Genomic DNA, 22335 nt, shown 5'->3' on the forward strand with positions numbered 1-22335 from the left:
CAGGTCAAGTGAGCTCCGAACCTTCCTTCCTCCCTCGCTAACCAGCACCGTCAGGGCGAAGCTGAAACCCCTCCATCATTAAGAGCTAGACCTCGGCAACACGGCAGAGCATTAAAATTTTAATGGTGTTCCCTGGGGAAGTCCTTTAATAATTGAATTGGGGGCCAGGAGCCAGGGAAGGAGAGCATCGAGCTGAGCTGATATTAACTAGGCTTGGCTCCTAATGGCTTTCCAATGACCCCACGGTGTCCACGTTGCCTTTTAAGAGGGTGCAGAGCCCATTTGGCCTTGCTCTTTTAGCTGTCAACAGGGAAGCTGAGACGTGATACTGCACCACGAGTTGCGATTTCTATTACAGTTTTCCACCAGCCTCTCCTTCTAGCGCTGTTGCGCTCAGACAAACCTAAGTGCTTTCTGCACCAGAGTCGACAAGTGGAAGAATTCATTCCACGAATCAGCTGGGCGTCTGGCACGGCCAATGTGTTTCTCCTTTGAACTGATTGGCCACCGCGGCCGAAACATTGGGAAAGGGCTTGTCTGGGGACAACCATGTCACGTTCAATCCCGTCTAAGTTTCATGAGATCTGGACGCTTATGATCTTGTCCCCGTTTCTTTCCAAAGGTCACATAGACAGGAAGGTCCTAGACCCAGGAAGGTGTTCCCACCAACCATACACTGCTGCTCCCTGTCTGTCCTCCACTGCAATCACGCTGCACATCGGGGAGCTCAAGGCAACGGCACCGGGTTAGACGAGGTCATCTCAAAGAGGTGACACAGTTTGTCCACTGTCTGCCCGGCCAGAGCAGAGGCAAAGGCAGGGCTGACTCAAGGGTTCTGAAAGCCCCCGGTTCTCCATGAGGCTGCTCTCGCGTCCAGCATGGAGGAGCTAACATAGGAACCAACCACTTAGACAAGACTGTAGAATGGGGCGGCAGCTGGTCGCCGGGGTCCAGTGAACAAGGAAGACGGTGTCCCCACCCTGGAGTCCCCTCCTCTTAGAGGTCTCCTGAGTGTCAGAGCAAGCAAAAGCCTGTCAATGGACAAGCTTGCCGATGGGCTAGTGGCCAAGCTCCTGGCCTGACGAGGCTGGCCCACCTGTCCCCCACACGGAGGGGGGACACCTCGGACCCCGCTCTAACCACAAGGAGCTCTGCAAGGACGAGAAACAGAAGCAGGAAGACGATGGGTGAGGGAGGTTCACACGAGAACGACCGGCATCCGGGGAAGGACGCGGGCTGGAGCCTCGCCCTGCCGCCTGTGAACCCGGGCGACCCTGGGGAAGAAGCCACACGGGAAGCCACGGTGGCCACGTCGGGGAACCCAGAAGAGCTATGGAGAGCAAGACCCACCTTCTGCAGCCCTGTCACGTGGTGACTGGTTCTGGGGGGTCCACAGAGAAATTCACAAAAGAACAAAAAGGACGCGCGCTGGGAAAGGCTGGCAGGGCAGGACCCATGCCCTGCCCCGCCCCTGCCCCGCCCCTGCCCCTGCTCCTCCTCTATCAAGCGGATGCCCCTCTGGCTCTGGGATCGTTGGCCCCCTCCTTCTCCTGGCTAAACGCACCTTAGCCACGCAGGAGGCTTGCAGCGGCCCCACCCTAATGTGTCTCCCCTTCCTTCGCTCTCCACCCCCCCTCCATCATCCATCCTCACAAGAGCAGGACACACACTCTGCTGTTCTTCGGTTTCTGTTGCCCGCACAACTCATTCAGATGCTGTCCTGTCCCCTCCATGCCTCTGACCAAGCTACTCTTGGTGAGGTTACCAACGATGAACGGCCAAGTCCAAGAGCAAAGGGCTGGCCCTAATTTTTTGAAATTCCCCATTGCTGCCGTTTCCTCCAGGTCCCCCCTGCCCGTGGCATTCCCTCCCAGACGGTCCCCCAGCCCCCTGAGAGCCGGCGCTGCCCATCCTGGGCCCCGCACTCAGCGCCCGCAGCGTCTCTCTGGGCAGTCTCCTCGTCTCGAATTTACAGGACAACACAACCCAGGGGTGTGTGTCTCTCCGTTCTGTGTCGCTACAGGCTATTATTCCTCATCCTCACAGCCCATGCCGCAATGTGAAATACAAACACAGGCATCTGTGGGTTTGCTGTCTGTCACCTCTGCCGCAGAGCATTGCCAACCACCCCAGCAAGTCACTCCTTGGTTCCTGTATCCACTTAACCGACACGTATGTGCTTAATGCCCCCTCTGCATCAAGCGCCATCCGAGACGCTGGAGAAATGGGAGTAAAAAAAACAACAACAAAAAATAACTAAATGTTACAGAAAGAGGGAGGTCCTTGCCCTCACAGAGCTTATAATCTAGTGACTCACGAAGGCAAGAGACCAACAAAGACACAGGTACATCAAACTCGGACAGGCACAAGGAAGCGAGCCCCTACCACAGGGCGATAGGGAACCCAGGGACTCCGAAGTGAGGACTGGGCCTCCGGCCCCTGGGCCACGCCTCTCTGAAAGCAATCTCAGCCTTCTTCTGAGCGCCTCCTAGATGACCAACGCCCCGGAGCTGCGACTGACTCGTTTTTACACACCCGGCAGGGACAGGAATATAAGACGACTGTTCGATGAGGACTCCAGCGAACGAGGGATTTCGTTAATGAACCAACTGCTCGAGAGATTCCCTTTGATTCTAAGTTTGAGAAGTCCACACATGAGTGGTCACGAGTGCCCCGGTTTTCAGACGCATTCCCCGACATCTCTCGTTTCGTTACACGCGAGTGTCAAGGGACTCAATGCAGACACACATTTCATCTCTCTGAAAGCGGCCTGAGCTAAGAGGACCGAGGGTCTGGCACTGGGGAGAGAGAGAAGGCAATGCGGGAATACGTCCCTTCCTTAAAGACCAAGATTCGTTGTCCCCTTTCCAACCCAGCCAGGCTGAGCAGTGCCCAAGCGGGGGAGGGTCCATAGTCCTGGAAACGGGCCGCCACAGGGAGCCTTTCTAGCTGGGCCCCAGCCTGTCTGAAAACACAGCCCCCAGTATGTGTGCAGGAAAGCCTGGAGAGGGGTCACCCCGGGAAGGGAGGGAGGACAGCTGCAGGAGTCCCGGAGGAAATGACGTCCGGGAGGCTCCAGTTCTGCTGTGTAACAGCCCCGCCGCCCACCAGCATGCAGACAGGCTCCCAGAACGGGTCACCCACAGCAAACCCTGGGAGCCGGAGAGAAGGGGAGTGGATGCTTGCTGCCTTCTTGGCGTTCTTGCGGTGGGGAGAGCAGCCACGCTCGGAGACGGGCGCAGAGGGGACAGGGACAGGACGGAGCAGGGCAAGCAGGAGAGATGTGTGTGCCTGGCAGCATTCACACACACGCACACACACGCACACGCAAGCAGGCAACCCCTAACCCCAAACACTTCCTTTAAAACCACAGAATACACGAACAGCTGACCCCTGAGGCTGCCCAGAGCTCAAGTATCCAGCAGGTGAAACTTGTTTTCCAAGAGCTGGTTTGACAGGACAAACCGAGAATTGTGATCTCACTGGGGTGTGAGCACCAGAATTCAAGCAGCAGATGGTGTGGGTTAGCGGGGAGGCCATCAGACCCGGAGTCGGTGGTGGGGGACGGCACCCAGCTCCTCCCTTCGCCAACAGCGGGACCTGGGCAAGACCTTAACCTCTCTGAGCATCTGTTTCCTCCACTAGAAAATGCAAGGGAACCCCACTCTTATCTAATATTCACATTTGTTGTGAGGGACCCCGGAGATACTATGTATGCAAGCTATTAGAAAATTGTAAAGGATACATTTTTTTTTCAACAGATGGCATCATCATGGCATTTTCTATGAGTCCGGTAGTAATTGCCATGCTTTAGAAATATTACTCCAAAATAATCCTATGATGTTGGGACTATTTATTTTGTCACCATTTTTTTTTTTTTTTTAAGTTTTTTTTTCCCTTCTTTTCCAAGTTGAGAGGAAGGGAGATAGAAAGACAGGCTACCACATGTACTCCAACTGGGATCCACCTGGCAAACCCCCATCTGAGACTGATGTTCAGAAATGAGCTATTTTTAGTGCCTGAGGCAGAGGCTCCACGGAGCCATCCTCAGCACCTGGGGCCGATATGCTTGAATCAATTGAGCCATGGCTGCAGGAGAGGAAGAGAAGGAGAGAGAGAAGGGGGAGAGGTGGAGAAGCAGATGGGTGCTTCTCTTGTGTGCCCTGACGGGGAAACAAACCCAGGATTTCCACGGGCCAAGCTGACACTCTACCACTGAGCCCACCAGCCAGGGCCTATTGTTACCATTTCAGAACAAGGGACCGGGCACAGAGAAAGGAAATCCCTTTCCCAAGGTAACACAACCGTCACGGCCAAGGAACAAGGGCTAACCCCAGACACTCTGGCTCCTGAGCCCATGCTCTCAACCATGACATGTGGCTCCTGAGATGGGTATTCTTTCACTCACGGTAACAACCAACAATAGTATCACCCCACCCCATATTGTTACCCAGTATTTCACCAGAAGGGTGTTCATATTCGTGACTATGTGAAAGTCTCACAAGAACCCCGTGAGGCCGTTACTACTCTATCCCCTTGGTATCATTGAGGAAACTGTGGCTTGGATGTCCCAGGACACACATTTCAAATTATTTTTCTAGTCATTGGGGTTCAAATGATGTGTTCCGGTCATGGAGAGAGCTATAAGGTGCCCAAATTATTCTTATCCACCTATCTGACCCCTTTCTATCTCTGGGCATGACTTATGACCTGGAAAATTCCAACCAGTAACAAAGCACAAAATAATAATAACAATAACACCCAGAAGAAGAGGCGTGGGTAAGGAAACAGCCCTACCAAGTGATATTTACATTCTGCCCCAAATTCTCTCTTTCCCTGGCCCACTCTAGAGCCTGATGTTCTACTAGAAGGCAGTCAGTCAGCCCTTTGAGTGAACACCCTTCCAGTTAAAAAGTACCTTTGGGGAAAAACGAAACAATCATGCACATCCCAGTGTGGATGACTTCACAACACCATCTCCAACAGGGGCTGCTTGCTTGCTCAGAGCAGGGCCCAGCCTGCACACGGGGGTGACTTGAAACTTAAAAGTTCACAAGGTGGGTTCAGAGCATCAGACAAGCAGGGAGGTGAGGCCAAGCTGGAATCTGGAGCACGGGGCTGGAGAACCAGGGGCCCAGAGCTCCCCCCACACCGGGGGAAGACGGGAGTGGGGACCACTCGACGCTCCAGCAAGGAGGGGTCTCCTGGGATGTTCCGCCACTCTGGATTTCCAAGAGCCCACCTCATAGTCCTGGCGGTGGCTTTCGTGTCCGGAGCACCATGCCGTGTCCCCGTGAAGCTGGTGGCAGTCACTGTGTTGCTGTGCATGTGGAAGGGATGCTGGCACGAGGGGGGGAGCCCTGTCACAGTGGGGGGGGGGAAAGGAGGGGAAGGGGTGAGGGGAGCCCGCAGCAGGGGAGGAAACTCTCAATGGTTAGGTTAAAGAGGATTTGTTCCACTGTGGAAAGCAGAGAGCTGCCCCCTGCCCCCCAGAGCTGGCATTGGGGCAGGAAGCCTGAAATGACAAGGGGGGAGGGTGGAACAAGGAACCTTTCTGGAAAGAAGGCTGAAAGACAGGACAGAGCACCAGGCAAGAGGCAGGTGTGGCCATAAAAAAAACCCATCCCTGGACCATGCCAGGCCGGCAATAAACAGAAACTGGGCTCCGTGTTTCTGCTGGGTCCCAGAAAAAAGCCCACAAAGCCACCTGACTCTACAGGGTAAGGACGGATCTTAACATCCAGGCTCCCTGCCATTCCTGGTTGTCCCCTGCAGGACCCGGGAGAGATCCTAGTGATGACCCACTCCTGAAAACTGTACAAGCCACACCATCCCCACTCCTCTGCCCGCTCCCTTTTCTGGGGCCCATCCTGTCCCCAAAGACAGCCACCTCTTTTCAGCCCGGAGCTGGGGGCGCCCAGGCCAAGCCGGCCACGCTTCCACTCAGGTCCTCCAACAAAGACATCCCGGGACCCTCCTACAGAGAAGACAGGGACGTTTCTGGGCCCCCCGAGGGAGCTGGCCTTCCTCTGCTGCTCCGTGAATGACAACAATGTAAAGAATGAAAATATGGTTTGGGGAACAGTCCCCAGGAGCCCAGCATTGGGTATTTAAAGGGACTTTTAAGCGCTTTAAGAGGCTAATCTAGAGTTCAGGGAGGGGTGTTTTGTTGTTTTGTTTTGAAAAAATCCTGTTAAAGACTCCTGCTGCTCGATGGGGGAATGGCAAGGGGGTTGTGACTGCCGGGTCACTGAAGGAGGCTGAAATGAGGGCAGGGGCTGCTCCGGAGACCCCTTGTCACTGCAGCAGCCAGACCTGGGGTTCGAAAGGGCTGTCCTTTCCCGGCAGGAGAAGCAGGCAAACGTTGAGGAGGAGGGATGCGTGACCTTCCTACCAGAACGCTAGGTGGGCTTCTAAGTGACTGACTCCTCTCTTGGCTGCCTGGTGACGGCACAGACCCGGGCACCTCTGTGAGCCACCCAAAGTCACCCAGCACCAGGGGCAGCACGTAAGCCCGTATCCGCTCAGGTAACAGGCACACACAGAAAGATGTCCAGGGGTCCCTAAAGGTCAACCGAAGTGTCACGGTCACGAGATCAGGCAAACCCGAGAGCAACTACGGAGCTGACCCTGTTCTGGACAGGGGAGGACCATCATTCTGTGCATCGAGAAGATAGGTTTGTTTCTTCCAAGTGAGAAAATTCAACAAGGGCCAGCAGTCCATCTGTGAGGGTGGCCAGGGGCAGGAGTGGGGCAGGAGTGAGGCAGGTGTCTCAGTAATACCTGGTGCTCAACGGGTCAATTAAATAGAATTCTGCAGGATGGAGTGGGGCCAGGTGTGACCTCTAGATGTATGTGCAGCACGTGGTCCGTCCCCGGCAATGCTGGATGTGAAGGGTGTTATTGTATAGAGATAGAGCTTCCCTGGGCCTGGCAGACCAGGTAGCCCAGGGTGGCCAGGCACCTGGCACGCCTCACCTGTTACATGGTAATGATGATAAGAACACAAATCTAACTGGGTGCAAAGCAATGGTTTTCAACCTTTTTACACGTGGGGACTGGTGAACACAAGAGAATTATTTCAGGGACCGCTAAGGAAGAAATCACCCTGAGCATCAGTGAGCTGCGCTAAGATCCCCGGCTCTGTCATCTTCATAGGACGTCAGGGTGGTTCACTCTTTCACAGACCGGCACAAAATTTCTGGCGGTTGAAAAACACTTGGTGTAGAAACAGGGAGGCCTGGTGGCATCAGAAAAGGCAGAAAGGGTTACTGTTATCCAAAAATAGGATCCCCGCCCCCACCCGCAACTGGCATCCTTCACATGACTTCAGTTGACGGACCAGGAAAAGCTCGGTCCGCTCTGTATTTTTAGTTGTTGGGACATGACAGTGCCCTCATGGGGAGCTGGGCAAGGGTTTCATTACATGCCAGCCCCACCAAGCACAGCGGCAGGGGAAGAGCTCGCAGAAGACTGGGCTGCCTTGGGTCACTGCTGCACTGCACTGCAAGAATTTTTTTTTTTTAATCCATTTCAAACCACCCAGATGAGGCTATTTGTGACGGGGCCCAGTATGGCCCCAGGTGCGCCAAAGGATGCAGGACCACCTTTTGGTGCGTCCACAGTGCCTTCACGAGACCTCCGGCGTTTCCGCCGCCTTCGAGTGGCGGTCCGCTGCCAGGGAAACCATCATTAATCCCCATCCTAAGTCACATTTTATTTGTGTCCAGGGGTGTGGAAACAAACGTGTGGGGAGATTAGAGTGTTGACGCCTCGGTTTCAGCCACGGAGTTCTCACCCGCCCGCTAATTAGTGCCAGGGCCGGGGCGGGTTTATTCACTGAGTCTCGGTTAAAAATACAGAGAGACAGACAAGTGTGCTCAACTGAAATAACACTCTGACATTTGGACGGTGCTCTCCCCATTTCAGTGGAATGGCAGGCAAACATTTTGGAAGTTTTTTTGTGTTGTTTTTTTTTTAATATGTAACAAGGAGACATGAAGCTGCCACTGACGCCGGTCACCGATGACATAACTTATTCTAACCGGGATACACAGATGGCATCGCCCCACATGGCACTGGTCAGAGACAAGGAGGAAGAAATGTAAAGGCTAAGAAGCACCAGGCCACAACTCTGTGGTCCCAGGAAACAGGCCAGAGGGCCTCTTTCCTCTAACAGTATTTTCTCCAGAATCGTCTCTACACATGGCTCCTAAACATGCCAACATCCCCAAACCAAATCCGAATGGCTGCTGGCAGACATACTGCTCCACATGTCGTGCAGAGACTTTCAGAAAAAAACATACAGGGTGTTCTTAGGGGAAGACAGGTGTGCTGGCCAGGCAGGGCTCCTGGTGGGGGCAGGGGGTGGGGGGGACAGGTTCCTGCACCCCACATGGCTCCCGCTCTCCTTAGCTCACCTGCTGACCAGAACTCCCCTCTGCAGAAGTGAAAGGCATTTAAAAATCCATCTTTAGAAAGAAGTTAAAAAAAATTTGAAAAGCATTCCAGTAGAGTTCGGAGTTCATAGTGAAGGCAGAAATTAAATCTTTCTATGGGGGGTTGTTATGGCTCTGACACCCCCCTACCTCCCACAATTCATCTGCTTGTATTGAAAACTGTGCTTAATAATCAAGTTAACCCAACTCACTATTGGGTATTTTGAACTTGATATAATCCAACAGCAACATTGTATACATGTATCTTGTGGGAGACGCTTTAAGAAATGTCCCGTAATGTCATGAGTATTCTAAACCCTTTTCATTTTCTCACTTGTAAACACTTAAGACCCCCAAGATGTCTTTGACTGTGAACAATCCATAGTTGACCATTTAACACATGGAATGTTGTCACTGAAGATATAAATTCCTCTTCATTATCTGCAAAATATAAAAAAACTCCCAGACCGAAGAAGCAACCACAAAGAGGCTAAAATCACTAACAGTATTTGGGGAAATACAGGAGTCGTAAATAAGGAAAATGAAACTAAACTAAAAAAAAAAAAAAAAAAGGCCAGACAACCAACCAACCCTCAGAAAGAAAAGCTCTGGCCACCAAAATCTGAAGAGTGACAGCCACCCGTCGGTCAGGTGAAGGACAAAGGTCCCACAATCGCATGGTATGTCCAAGTGAATGGGATAATGCCTTTTCTTTTAATACCATGCACCATTTATGTCAGAATCAAAAAAAAAAAAAAAAAAAAAAAAAAAAAAAAAATATATATATATATATATATATATATATATATATCCCACAAGCCTCCTTCAAAGGCAATGTGCATCTCTACGTCCCAGGATGCCCTTAATATCTACTCCAGCTATCGGATTTTATTTCAGAATTTTCAGTCTTAGGTTCCAAGAAAGTCCTGCCCAGGGACCAATCCATATAAAAAAAGCAAACACCTCTGAGTGAGGACTGTTTCCAATCACCCTCTAAATAAAAAAGAAAAAGAGATACATTGTTTTGTTTTTTCCTCCTCTTTCTTCTTCTTTGCACACACACGCACAGCCCCAGCCTGGGAACGGCCCTGCGTCTTCCAAGCTAAGTCCCCCAAGCAATTGAACACAGACATCGACTTATTACCTAGCTGCATTGGATTCTTATATCCCTTCTGTGTTATTATGTCAGGAGCGGGGCTGGCAGCAGATAAAGTCGAGCAAAAAAAAAAAAAAAAATTGTAGCACAGCCTCTCTCATTTCACCCATGGCTCCTTTTAGGAGAGACTGCATGCACCTAATATCGATCTCCAAATAACGTCCTGGTAATAATAAAACCAAACTAACCTCTCCCCTCCCTCCATACACACACTCTCCACCACGGCCTTAATAAAATGCAGAATTAGCTCACGATGGATCCTGATAGAGACCGTTATCCCCCAGCCATTCTGTCCGAGGAGCTGCCTGCCCATCAGCAGGTCCCATAAAAGTAGCCCCATGGTGGTCCCTTTCTTCACAGAATTGGTCTGTCCCAGCGCCAAGGGAAGGACACGGGGTTCAGCCTTGGAGGAGAGGTTCCCCAAGGCCTGCGATCCGCTGACAAGGAAGGGAGTTATGCTGTCAGAAGAGCAACCCCGATGACAACAGTCCTGCCCCAGACCGTGCCTATGACAACATCCAGACCAATCTAAGAGATGACGTTACACCTCACCCACGAGGGGAGCGGGTCCTGCCCGACATGCCAAGCCACCGGGCACATGAAAGACATAGTATCAACGTGACTGAACGGCAGGATCCCTTCCAGAAGGCTTAATTATCTATTGTATTACCACATTCCTGTTACTCGGCGGCCTCTTCTGTCTCTGGACTGGAGTCTAGCTGTGGTATTTGTTTGGAACTCATTTAGGAAAAAATAAAAAAATAAAAAATCCTCCACACTAACCAGATTGTAGAGGACTCCGTGAAATGGGAACCAACCGTGATGATGATACAAAGAGATGTCCCTTGAGCTGGAAAACATGTTGGTTGTCTGTCACCTCACCATACCATGGATGACCACTGCATCCAGGTTTGAAACGCCCACACCTCCAACATCCGGATGTCCCCGCTTCTCCAATTCTGTAAATACCTAAACGCACCCGACATGTCATTTTTCTCTTGGTCGACCTGTCAGGGACAATCAAGGTCACGTCCAGGTCTAAATTTCTGGACATCCATAAATCAGCGTTCTCCACTCCAGCCTCCAGTGCTTATTTGTTTTGGACGATCAGAAGATAAATGTTTCCTGAGGGTATCCTAGCGTACGACAGAAATATTTAACAAAACTTCATCCTGAAGCGTTCAAATGAATGGCTGTGTGCCTAAGATATCACTGTCAATTTCTTCTTCTTTTTTTTTTAATTAGACAAATATGGTGCTTGACATCTAGAAGGTGCGACAACTAGTTGATAGAGCAAAGATTTCACTTTTTAACTGGCTGCCTGACACCATGAACAAGCAGCTAATAATTCAAACGCAAAAACCACCCAACAGCCAAAAACGCACAAACGGCTAAAATAAGGATGATAAACTTGCTGTGTTAATATGACGTGGATGACTGTCCGTCCCCTGAAGACCTCACATTAGCTATCTGTTTTTTGTTTTGGTTTGGTTTGGGGGAGGGTTTTTTTTTTTTTCTTTCTTTTTCATGTGCAGAAACAGCACATTTGAATTTCATGAATTTGGGGGACAAGGGCCCTTCCTGAATGTCCGCTTGGTATTAAGTGATCCCCAGTCGACCACCATCCTTATTTGACTTCAATATCTGCCATATTTTCCTCCCCATGTGCCTTGGCCGAGCCTCGCATTAAAAAAAAAAAAAAAAGAGATCCGATGACTAAAAAAATTATTTTTGCAGATGTACTTGTGCAAAAGGGACTATGCTCTCTGTGCCATGATTATCCTCTGACATTGGAGGACATCCCTCAAGGGGACAAATACCTGGTCATTCCAGATAGCTTCTCTGCTATTCCTGACCCCGCACTCTACGTGAGGTGGCTTCCTGACAGGCAGGAGAACGCGGCCTGCCCAGGATGGGAAAGCGCAGGCCTGTATGCCCCCTGAGGGCAGGCCGAGACTTGTCCCGCGCTAGCCTCTTACACGCAGCCAGCGCCTTGCATGGAGAAGCTCCGTACAATCACAAAGCATTAAGGAGTTTGTCTTGAGCCCTGTTTTAAAAACAGAGAAACAAACAAATCTCTCCTTTCCACTCCCCACCATGCAGACTAATATTACCATGGAGATGGTCAAATATATTAAAACCCCGTTTTGTTAGAAGAAAAATGGAATTGGGGTGGCGGAGGGAGGGGGGGTGGAAAAGGAATAAAATTAATCTATAAAAAAAAACAAAAAACTGACAGGCTCAGTCGGCACAGACGAGGGCTCCTAGCGGGCCCCGAGCAACAGAGAGTCCAAGCAGCCCCGCGTTGGACATCTGTGTTTCCAAAATATTTGCTGAAATTAAAATGGAAACCCTCCCTGTAACGCCGCCACCTCTCGGTGCAACACAGCCCTCTCCCACTCCTCTCTGAAATCCTCCCGGGCCCTGGCCAACAGCTGGTAAGTTGATCCCTGCAATTTTCCCTCTGCAGAAATAGCTCTTCGAGGAGAGAAGTGACCCTAAGTGGGCTAATCAGCCCAAACCCGCCAGACCTGGAGAGGCGGCAATGGAAGGGACATTGTTGTGCTAAGGACCTCACAACAACTGTTTCTTCTCTTGACACAGCCTGACTTCCTTCCCCAGTATCTGACTGGGCAGCCAGACAGCTGTGTTGACCCTCAAAGCCTTTACTGATTGGCAATTTTTTTTTTTTTTTTTTTTTTTAGCAAACAGAATAGAAATTTACCACCCCAAATCCGTTACTAAGCTCCCATCCTTTCTTGAATTTGCTTGTGTTCTGCCTGAAGGACGTGGACATTTTGGGAAGCGTCTAGAAGCAGAAAGATCAAGACTGGGTCTACACAATCCCCAAAACCTCCCCACGAAAAGTGAGGGGGGAGAGAGAAAGGACAGGGAGCAATCCACCAGACGCACTATCCAAAGGTGAGACGTGAGGCCGGAGGCGCAAAAATCTCTGACATACGGAAAAAGTGGACCTTTCACTCAGACACTGTAGCAATAAACAGACCACCAAGAATAGATACAGGCCCATCTCTCACGTGCACATGCTTTTTAATGTTAACCATAATTACCACTTTGGGAAGAGGTCATGCATTTTCACTTTATATTGTTCTGTTTCCGTACAACTCATCCAAAATCAAACACTATTTTTTTGTGCTGAAGATGTCAAGTTATCTTTTCAAAACAAATCCAAAGCATGCCCAGTACTCCATCTACACGGAGCTAAATTCAAGTCTATTATGGCAAACCAGCACTGAGGCACAGAAGGAATATTTTGCCTTGGTCAGCAGGGTCTAATAGCATTGTCTCATTTTAGTAAACTTCCAAACATGGCAACAGGAAAAAACACGTCTGTTTTTCTTCATGTTTTTTCTTTGTGTTACATGGAGACTTCCGCACACCCCCTTTCACAGTGTGTTTTTAATAACATGATAGGAACGACTTTCCCTTGACTATGCTCCCAGAGGGCTGTCCGTTTCATTCACCAGCGACAAATGCAGAATGCTCCCACAGGCTCCCCGCGCCAAACGGTCACACAGACCAGTCCCAATGCACAAACACGGAGGCCTCTGAATCAGCCACTCTTCTGTCCTTCAGTGCCCTCCACAGCTCTCCTAAGTCAGGGTCCCTGATAATGAGCCATTGTGACAAGGAGAGCAGCCCCTCTCCAGAGCTCCTCAAAGCTTCTCAGGTCCTGCCCAGTGAGAACCAGGAAACCCTAACCGACTCCCCAGCCTCGCCCAGGCTGTAGGCATCACAGCAGTCGGGATTCGAAGTAATCCACTTTCTGAAATACCTGCCTCCTAATTCCCCTAGAAACACACACACAGGACATTCACCTCGGCAGGGGGTGGGAAAGTTCCCCTCTTACGTGGCTGGAAAGCACACCCAGGAGAATCAGTGATCGAGGCTGCGTCAGGCCCCAAAGGTGGCCTAGTGGCCCAGCGCCCGAGGGGTTTGGAGAAATGGGGAAGGGAAGTGAGGGAGTACCGAGAGAAAAGACAAACGGGGTTTGCGCCCTAAGCTCAGAGGGGCCGCAGCGCCATTTCTGAGAGCAGTCTGTCCGGACCCCAGCATACAAAGCGAAGGGAAACGTGCGCCGGGGGCCAAAGCCTTGGGACCCACACAGCCTCAGCGCTGCGCGTCAGCGCCTAGGGAGATGGGGGGAGCGCAAACAGGTGGGTAAGGTGGGCTGAGAAGCCGCGAGGAGACGGGTCACGGGCAGCTCGCAGGGCACACCAAGAAAGGGGGGGGGGAATAAGGGAACAAGTTTGATGGACACCCCAAGTTAGGGTAGGGGCCTCAGAGGACTGAAAACGGGGGGAGCCGACCACAGAGAGGAGCCCTCTCGCGCGCATCCGCGGGACCCCGCCGCGGTGGCGCGCAGCGCATTTCTCTGCCTCCCCGGGAAAGGGGACCGCGCGTCTCTGGGCATTCGGGTGCCTCCTGCGCCTTCCAGAAGCCGACGCGCTTAAGGGTGTCTGCGATCACCTGGGGGGAGGAGGGAGGAGCGGGGGCGCGAGGCGGCAAGGACACTTACTTCTCGTAGTCATACTTGCAGTAGAGCTTCTTGTCCCGGTAGAAGCAGGTGGTCTCCAGGGGTTCTTTGCAAGAGGCGCACTGCACGCACTGCTCGTGCCAGAAGCCGTCGTTGAGGCGCAGCAGAAACCTGTCTGAGATGACCCGCTGACAGCCTTCGCAGACGGACTTGGGGCTCGCCGCTCTGCCTGCAGCAGCGACAGAGGTTTGCGGGTGAGCCGCGCGGGCCGGCATCCCGACCGCCGCCGTCCGGCCGACGCGCTCCCGATCACTCACACCACACGGCCGTCCCCGCGCCCCCACCAGGGAAAGCCCCCTGCTGATTCACCCAGCCGAGGTTAGGAGACAGAAAATTCAAACCAAGTGGCTCTTCTAAGACACGGGGAAGGTTTAAATTCTACCAGGGGAGGGAGAGGAAATCCATAAGTAGCCTTTAATTATCAAACCTACCCGCGAATGCGCGCATCCTGCAAAATTAGACTACCAGTAAGTCTTCACTGCTAGGTTTATCACATAAATCATGAATCCACTCGCTCGCTTGTCTCTACTGTTATTAAAACTGAGTGTGTAAAAAGAATTTTGTTTGGTTTTGTCTTTTGCTAAAATGAAGTTCTGGATTTTTTTTTTTCCTTAAGGGAAGACTTCAAAAAAAAATTTTTTTTTCTTTTCTTCCTAAAAAATCCCGTGCATACAGAAAAACATCATCTTGCCCCAGGCAAACTCAATGTGTTCAAACCAATGGACACCGAACTGCTGCATATCGGCTGGTGTGCAAATTGCAGATGAGTTTTTCATAATTAAGAGGCATCAAAATAAAGAAAAGGAAAAAAAAAACAGAGGAGAGAAGCGGGCACGGAGACTGCGCGAGTCAGGCCAAGACGCCGGGAAGAGCACGCCTCAGCGGCGGCGCGAAGAGCGACATCGACCCCAGACCGACGCGGCTAACAGGGTACTCCTCTCGGTCTCACCCCTTGGACTTCTGTTTGGCTCCTTTAGTTTGCAGGATGAGGTGCTTTGGGGGGCGATGGGGGAAGCTTGACCATCTTTGTATTTCACATTTCACAGCTGTTTAAAGAGGGCCCTGTCCCTCAGCAATAATAGCTGTGACTGTGGTGTCCTACAGGGCCTGACCCTTCCCCATTTCCAGACTACACTCCTGGCGTTTCTCCTCAGGGAGCCCGGGCACCAGCTCTCTCTCCAGCGGGGCTGTCGCCCTGGGGCAGCCGCAGGGCGGCTAGGAAGAGCACCGAGGTGCTCCTCAGAGTGGGCGTGCTCTACTCTTTCTGCTGGGCGTCGTGGTGGGGCCGTGACCCGCGGAGGCCGTGGCGAACCCCGCCGCCCGCTTCAAACGGAGGAGCGGAGCGCACGCACCCCGCGCCAGAACGCTGGAAGCTCAGGCCCCGCGCTCCTCCTTCCCGGCTGCCCGGAGTCGGGGAGTTTCCCGAAGGGCGGCTTGAAGAGGGGAACCCAACACGCGTGATTGTGTTTCATATGGAGAACTGGGGATCTCCTCTCCGTACGGTTTATCCTGCGGCTGAACTGTCTCCTCTCCGTCTTCACCCGGCTCTAGCGGTTCCGAGTGACGCAGAGAGGCGAGAGGAAAGGACAAAACGAAAACCCCTCCCGCTAAAACAATCGAAACACCCGCTCCCCAAACTTGAAAAGTGTCAGGACGGGCTGGGTGGGGTGCAGTCCTGGCGTCGGCTCCGGGGCCCCGCGTGTGGACATTCTGTCGAGGCCCTGGGCGCACCGCTGCCCCGCAGTCGCTGCGGAGGAGCCGGGGAGGCGGGGGACCTCCGGCCCGAGCTCCGGCTCCAGTTAATTAAAGCCGAGGCGAGGGCCCCGCCGCGCAGGCTAATCCCCGCGCTGCGCTGCCCACCGGCCCGGAAAAGCCCTTCGGCCGCGCAGAGGCGAGACCGGGCTGCAGTCGGCGGGCGCGAGAAGCCTCCTCGAACTTGAGCGCCCCAGGCCTCAGCCTCGACGCGCGCATCCTGGCCCCCGAGGAGAAGGGAACATTTGAGAGACGTCGATCAGCGCCGTGATTAAAAAATTCAACCCTGGGTGTTTTTAATCACTTGCCACTCAGACGTCTGCGAGCCAGCGCACTGGGCCCTCGCGGCTGTGGGGACTTCGGTGCCCCGCGCGGGGGCCGGGTCGGCTGGCCGGTTTAGGGCACGAGGGACCCGAGGGGCTGGCTGGCGGACAGACGGCGGCCCAGCTGAATGCAATAAGTGGGATGTCAGCTTCCCGACGAACTGAGCTCCAGGGCTGGGCCCGGCGGAGCCCCGGAGCGCCGGCGTGCGTGGCCGAAGCACTCACCCAGCAGCGAGGAGAAAGAGCCTGAGGTCTCTATGGCGCTTTGGAAGTTTTCCTCCATCTTCAAGCCGTCCAGCATGTTCGGGCCGGGCCGCGAGGACCTGCGGAGGAGAAGAGACGACGCTTCTGGCGCCCGTGCCCTCCGGGACGCGGCCACCGCACTCCTGGGACAGGCCGGAGGGAGTGGCCAGGGTGACCAGAGTGAGCCGCGGGGCAGAGGCCAGCCCAGAGAAACGTGGGGTGGGCGGAGAGACGAGTCACCGCGAGCTGCTCCAACTGATCTGACTTCACTCGAAGTCTACGCGTTCTGTACTGAGGCCTCCGCCCCCTAACCGCGCTCCTCTTTCCCTGCCCCCCACCCCACCGCCCACCCTGTCCCAGCCCACGGTTCCCTCGCCGGCCCGACTCCGCCCAGCCTCCTTCGCCGTGGGCCCTGGGGACGTCCCCGCCGGAACCCAGCTCCCGGTGGGACGGGAGGAAAGGCCCCGGGCACGCGGGTCCACCAGCTCCACGGGCCGCGCCCGGCTGACCCCGCGTGACCCTCACCTGCCCCGGCCGAGAAGGCAGAGCAAGCGGTCGGGACCCGGGGCGCGGGGAGTCCTCTGCCGCCCGCCGGTGCCGGGAACGTCTGCAGGAGCAGAGGAGTCGCCTCGGGGCGGAGCCGCGCCGGCCCTGCGCGCTCTTGGCAGCATTTCAAATCAACTTTCAGAAACGCCCGCCGGAGCCGGAGCCGGAGCCCAGCGTGGGCGGCCTCCCTTACCTGACTCGCGAGCTCGCTGCGCTGCCGGAGCGGGACCAGCGGCGGCCCGGGAGGCGGAGGCCCTCGAGGCTGCAGGGAGCCGCCGGCCGGCTCTGGCGCGCTCGGGAGGGAGCCCGCTCCTCGGCGCGCGGGCCGGGCCGGGACGTGGCCGAGGGCGCCGGCCTTCTCGGGACGTCCTGGCCGCCCGGGCGCTCCTCGGGGCGAGGGGAGGGTCGACGCTTCTCAGAAGCGGGGAGGGAAGGCGGCGGCCCCGGGTCCTGGGTGCGAGTCGGGCCCTGTCGGCCGCCGGGGCGGATCCAGCCGCTCGGCCGGGGCGGCGGCTGCGTGCGCGGCGCAGGGAGGGGGCTGGAGCACGTCCCGCGGAGGGGCCGCTGCGCTCCCGTTCCGAGTCGGCTGCGTGGCCCCCTACGGGCGCGGCCCTCGGCCGCCGAGACCTGCCGGGCGAGCCAAGTTTCCTCCCTCCACGTGTAACCGCCACCTCAGGGCGCGCCGGCCTGCGCTTAGCTCCCCGCGCCACCCGGACCGCGGCGCCCGCACGCCGCTGCAAGTGAGAGAGCTGGGCAGCCCTCACCCCGGCCGGGCCGCGGGGCAGGCTCAGAGGCCACTTACCGCGTGTGGTTACAGCCTCTGCACCTCCGAGCTCCCCAATCCCCGTCTGGTCGCCAGAGGCCCCGTCGAGTTCCCAAGTTGGGCTCGAAATCAGCTCACCGATGGGTTGTACAGATGCCATAGGCGAGGCTTGAATCAGGGTCCCAGTGCAGACCGGGTGAGATCTGACCCCAAAGGACTAGCCCGCAATGACTTGGTGCAGGAGCCCTTCCCCTAAGGGGACATTCTCAGGGGACCCAAGCATCTGAGGGAAATGTCAGCTCACGTCATCCCCAACCTTAGCTTGCAGTGCTAGACCTTTAGCCCCTCCCAGAGCAGGAACGGGGGTCTTAATCATTTGTGTATCCAGGAGGCCAACACGTGCCCCAAGTGGACACTCAATCAATCATAAAGCTGGCTAACATTTATCCAACACTTATTCGGGGGCAGGCTTGGTTAACTCATTTAACCTTTACAACAACCCAATGAGGTGGAGACAGTTATTATCCCAATCATTACGGGCCTCGCCTGGAGCTCAGGGTTCACCTGCATACCCCCAGATAGGTCCACTTCACTGGATACCCCAGACCTCTCAGTGACTAGTCTGCAGAGGACAGAAGATCGCTGGGCACTATGGCAAAGTGATCCTGAGCAGGCGAGGTGCCACACAGCAAGCATAGATCACGTCCTTATTTTTAAGAAAAGAGTTGTAGGCAGCCCTTGCTCCAGTGGGCTCAGGGGCGGGGGCCCCACTTGCCATTGTGCGTGGCCTCCACCAGCAGGCACCAGCCAGGCACTGCCTGGGACCTCAGAGAAATGGTGGAAAGAGGCAAAGCATTGAATACCTGACATCGGAGTGCTGCTGTATGCCCTTGCGGGTCCTTCCACGTATGTGGTTTCGCTTGATCTTTGTGACAAACCTATGAGGTAGGCGGCACAAATAGGTTTAGCCATCATTTCAGATGAGTCTTTGGGGCTTAGCAGGGCTGGGAGAGTTGCCTGATGTTGCCCAGATAGCCAGTTACCTGTCCTTTGTGCTTTCGGCCACCCAAGGGAGAGTAGGGTGTTCAAAAAATATATATATAATAGAATTTAGACAAGAAAATTTAAAAAAACAACAACATGACCCTGGCCAGTGGATCAGTGGATAGAGTGCCAGCCCACCGTATGGACATCCTGGGTTTGATTCCCATTCAGGGCACACAGGTGAAGTGCCCATCTGCTTCTCCACTCCTCCCTCTCCCCCTTCTTTCTCTCTTCTCCCTCAGCCAGTGACTTGACTTGTTTGATTCGACTGTCAGCCCCGGGCACTGAGGATAGGTCAGTTGGTCCCAGCAATCAGCCTCAGGCACTAAAAATAGCCCAGTAGGCCCCAGACAACGTTGCCAGATGGATCCTGGTCAAGGCATATGTAGTAGTAGTAGTCTGCCTACTATCTCCCCTCCTCTCACCTAAAAAAAAAAAAAAAAGAAAGTTAAACAAGAAAAAAATAAACACCATCATAAGGAATATTTGTACATGCCCTACAGAGTTGCAGAGTTTGGGTTTCACTAAAGGTCTTTAACTTAGGAGATACATTGAACTAGTGATAAAATGTTCCTTTTAGAGAGTTTCATCACAGAGGATAGATTCTCATCCGATCCGGGAGACATGTCTTCCCAGTGGCCCTTGCATCTGGAAGGCAGCCCGAGGAGCAGTGACCACTCAATAGTTGGGTGGAAACGTCCTTCCCCTGCTGGTAGCTCTTGGGCACCCTCTGGATGGGGACCGTGTCTCATAATCACTCCGTAAGCCCCAAGGACCCAGCGCAGGGCCAGAGAGGTATACGCGATGAACAGATACCACTTGTGGCACTGGTACGTGAGTGGTAAGCGTCCTGCAGTGGGAGAACTGCAGGAAGGGTGGAAGCACGAACCAGAGGACCTGCGATCCATTCCCAGTTCTACTCTGCATCGGGAGGGCCATCATGGCACCCGAGCAGCTGTAGTTTCTCCCTGGAACAAAGGGGCTGCACTAGGTCTGGGAGGCCCTCTAAGTCTGAAGTTTGTGAAATCGGTGAACTGTGGATGGAGGGCCAGGGGGTCGGGGTGGGGGGGCAGAACCAGCAGGTCCTCATCATGGGCTCCTCAGGATCTGTCCAGGTGCGGACTGGCTGATGCGTCTAAGCGATGTGTCTGAGCCAAGAAAGAGACACCTTGTGTATTCAGGTTTTCTCTCTTACGGTTTATTCGACCTCTCCCGGTGCATTGGGGATGCTCAGCACCACCCCACCCCATCCTTTCCCTGTGGCCTTGGTCAGCTCTGGGACATGATGGTGGACAGGCGGTGGACCCTCCGGATCAGGCCTCGTGACCTCCCAGCTGTCAACTCCAACACTGATCGTTTCACCTTTCTTTATGAAAAATGCCATAGAGCCGCCGCCGTCCGGAAGCCCTCTGTGAAGAGCGAGCTATACTCTCCCTTTCCCCAGGAAGAAGTCTTATCTTGAGAATGTGCGGAAGTGAATGAAACGGGCTTCATGAGAGCCCACCAAAACGATGGGCGGTTCAAATTTGCCATAACCTAGAGGCTCATCCGGTCCAGCTGTTTGGTTTACGTTAGGTCAAAATTCACTTTCTACCAGCTCCCGCTTCTGGTTCATTGATTCCCCCCCCCCCAGGGCTGGGCATTCGTCATATCAACCCCTCCTTCCAGGACCCATCAGATTGGGGCAGCGCTGCCCTCTCCGTCCTGTTTGCCTTCCCCTGAAGGGGAAGTATGGCCCCCAGAGCCGTAGTAACTCCCAGCCACGCTGTGCTCAGGGCCTGATCCCCCGTCAGCATGGCCTGGTTTTGTTGCCGTGTTCAGCGGCTGCAGTTGACATCCTGTCTGTGTTAGCACTGATCCCCCCCCCGTCCTTTTCCACATGCCCCCCCCATTGGATGCAGTATCCCCAAATCGCAATTGTGCTGTCGGTGTTTGCTCCAAACATCGGGATGCTCACGGCCCCAAGCAGATTCAAAGACATCTTGGGTCTATGTCTTCAGGCAGAGGGCTTCGCTGTGAGCAGGAAGTCTGTGGGGCGCTGGCCAGGCTGGCCTGGGAGGAGCCATCATTGGAGAAAGAGAGACAAGGGCCCATGAATGAAGGGACACACTGCAGGGTCCCAAGAGGCTGCGCAGGGACCTTGTGACCTGGGGCAACCTCTCTTCGAGCGGGAGGTGCCCGGGTGTTGTTCCTGTCCCTTCCTGTCATCTCTCTTCAGCCAAGTAGTGATGTTGACAGATCGGATGGGGGAGAGGCCTGCCGCCCAGCTTCAGAGAGGCCCCTTTCTGCGGCAGGAAACAGAACCGACAGGACCAGATTCGAGAATCTCTGTGGCTGAGATTGGGGGAGAGGCGTGGAGACGGACCGCGAGAGACGGGGGGGGGGGGGGGGGGCTGGCAGAGGCGGCGGGAGGGACATCCCACTGCAGAGTGGAGATGACAGCAACATGTTTTTTTGCTTTCCCTTTCTTGCTCTCATTTCTGTCTTTTATTAAGGGAAACACAAAGAGAAAGTTGTGTTATTTGTTAAAAAAAAGAAAAGAAAAGAAAAAAAAGTCAAAGTGCATTTCAAAAGAGAGGAGAAAAAGCAGGCCCGTTGCTGGGTGGACAGAGAAGGCTGTCCTCCTCCCGGGGGCGGGGGGGGGGGGTAGCCGGAGACCAGCAGCGTGGCAGGATTCGCAGGAACACCAGACTCTCCCCACCTCGGGGTCCTTCTCCAGGAAGGGGCCTGGCCCTGTGGGCGGTCAGATCTCTCCAAGGAGCTGGAGGACCAGGTGCCTCCGCATTCCCGAGGGAGAAGGGGGCATCCCAAAGCAGCTTCTGGGAGAGGAGGGAGTCAGGTCAATGTGGAACTCCCACCCACAGGGCAAGGGTGGCCCGGACAGAGGACTCGGGTCCAGGTCAATCCAAGCAACACTTCCAGCACCATATTCTTTGGTCTTGCAAGAGAATCATCCACCACCACCTCCCCTACTCATCTCCCTGTTACATAGGACAGACGCAAGGGACGCATAGAGACACTCTACCATCACCGACCACGGGGTACGATGGGGAGAAAGAGGTCTGAGCTCCCGTCCCAGCGGTGACATGTATACTACGCTGTTTAAGCTCAAGTCACTCAACCCCTCCCGGGTTCCAGGTGGCTTCTCCATCCAAGGAAAGGAGGGACACATCCCTCAAGGGTCAACAGGGATAACGGATGGGAGATATCACAACCTCTGCCTGGTTCAGTTCATGTTTCCATCGAGAGCAGGTCTCCGGGTGGCCTCCTACCCCGGGAGTGAGTGGACACAGTTTCTGAAGGAACGTCGTCCTGGCTGGGGGAGGGTGCTGCAGGTTAGAGGAGGGTCCCGGGTCACACAGACCCGGGCAGCACACAGACTCCGCCATTCAGGATGGCCCTGAGTATTCCTTCATCTCTCCAAGCCTCAGATTCCCCATTGAATAAACAAAGGAACAACTGGGGTGTTTCTGTGCGTGTTAAGTGAAACAATACAAAGTCTCTAGCACAGT

General features: G+C 54.2%; 1 protein-coding gene across 1 annotated transcript in view; it reads right to left on the reverse strand.

Annotated features, from left to right (window-relative positions):
- Nucleotides 1–17061, reverse strand: part of LMX1A (LIM homeobox transcription factor 1 alpha) — a 125282-nt gene extending 108221 nt beyond the window's left edge. The window contains exons 1-3 of the mRNA XM_066366014.1: nt 16996–17061; nt 16453–16550; nt 14135–14321 (exon numbers count right to left, since the gene is read on the reverse strand). Coding sequence (XP_066222111.1) covers nt 14135–14321; nt 16453–16528 — 263 coding nt within the window. The 5' untranslated portion in view covers nt 16529–16550; nt 16996–17061. The remainder of the gene's footprint in view (nt 1–14134; nt 14322–16452; nt 16551–16995) is intronic.
- Between the last annotated feature and the right edge of the window lie 5274 nt (nt 17062–22335).

The sequence above is a fragment of the Saccopteryx leptura genome, chromosome 2 (genome assembly GCF_036850995.1).
Source record: "Saccopteryx leptura isolate mSacLep1 chromosome 2, mSacLep1_pri_phased_curated, whole genome shotgun sequence".
NCBI classification, from domain to species: Eukaryota; Metazoa; Chordata; class Mammalia; order Chiroptera; family Emballonuridae; genus Saccopteryx; species Saccopteryx leptura.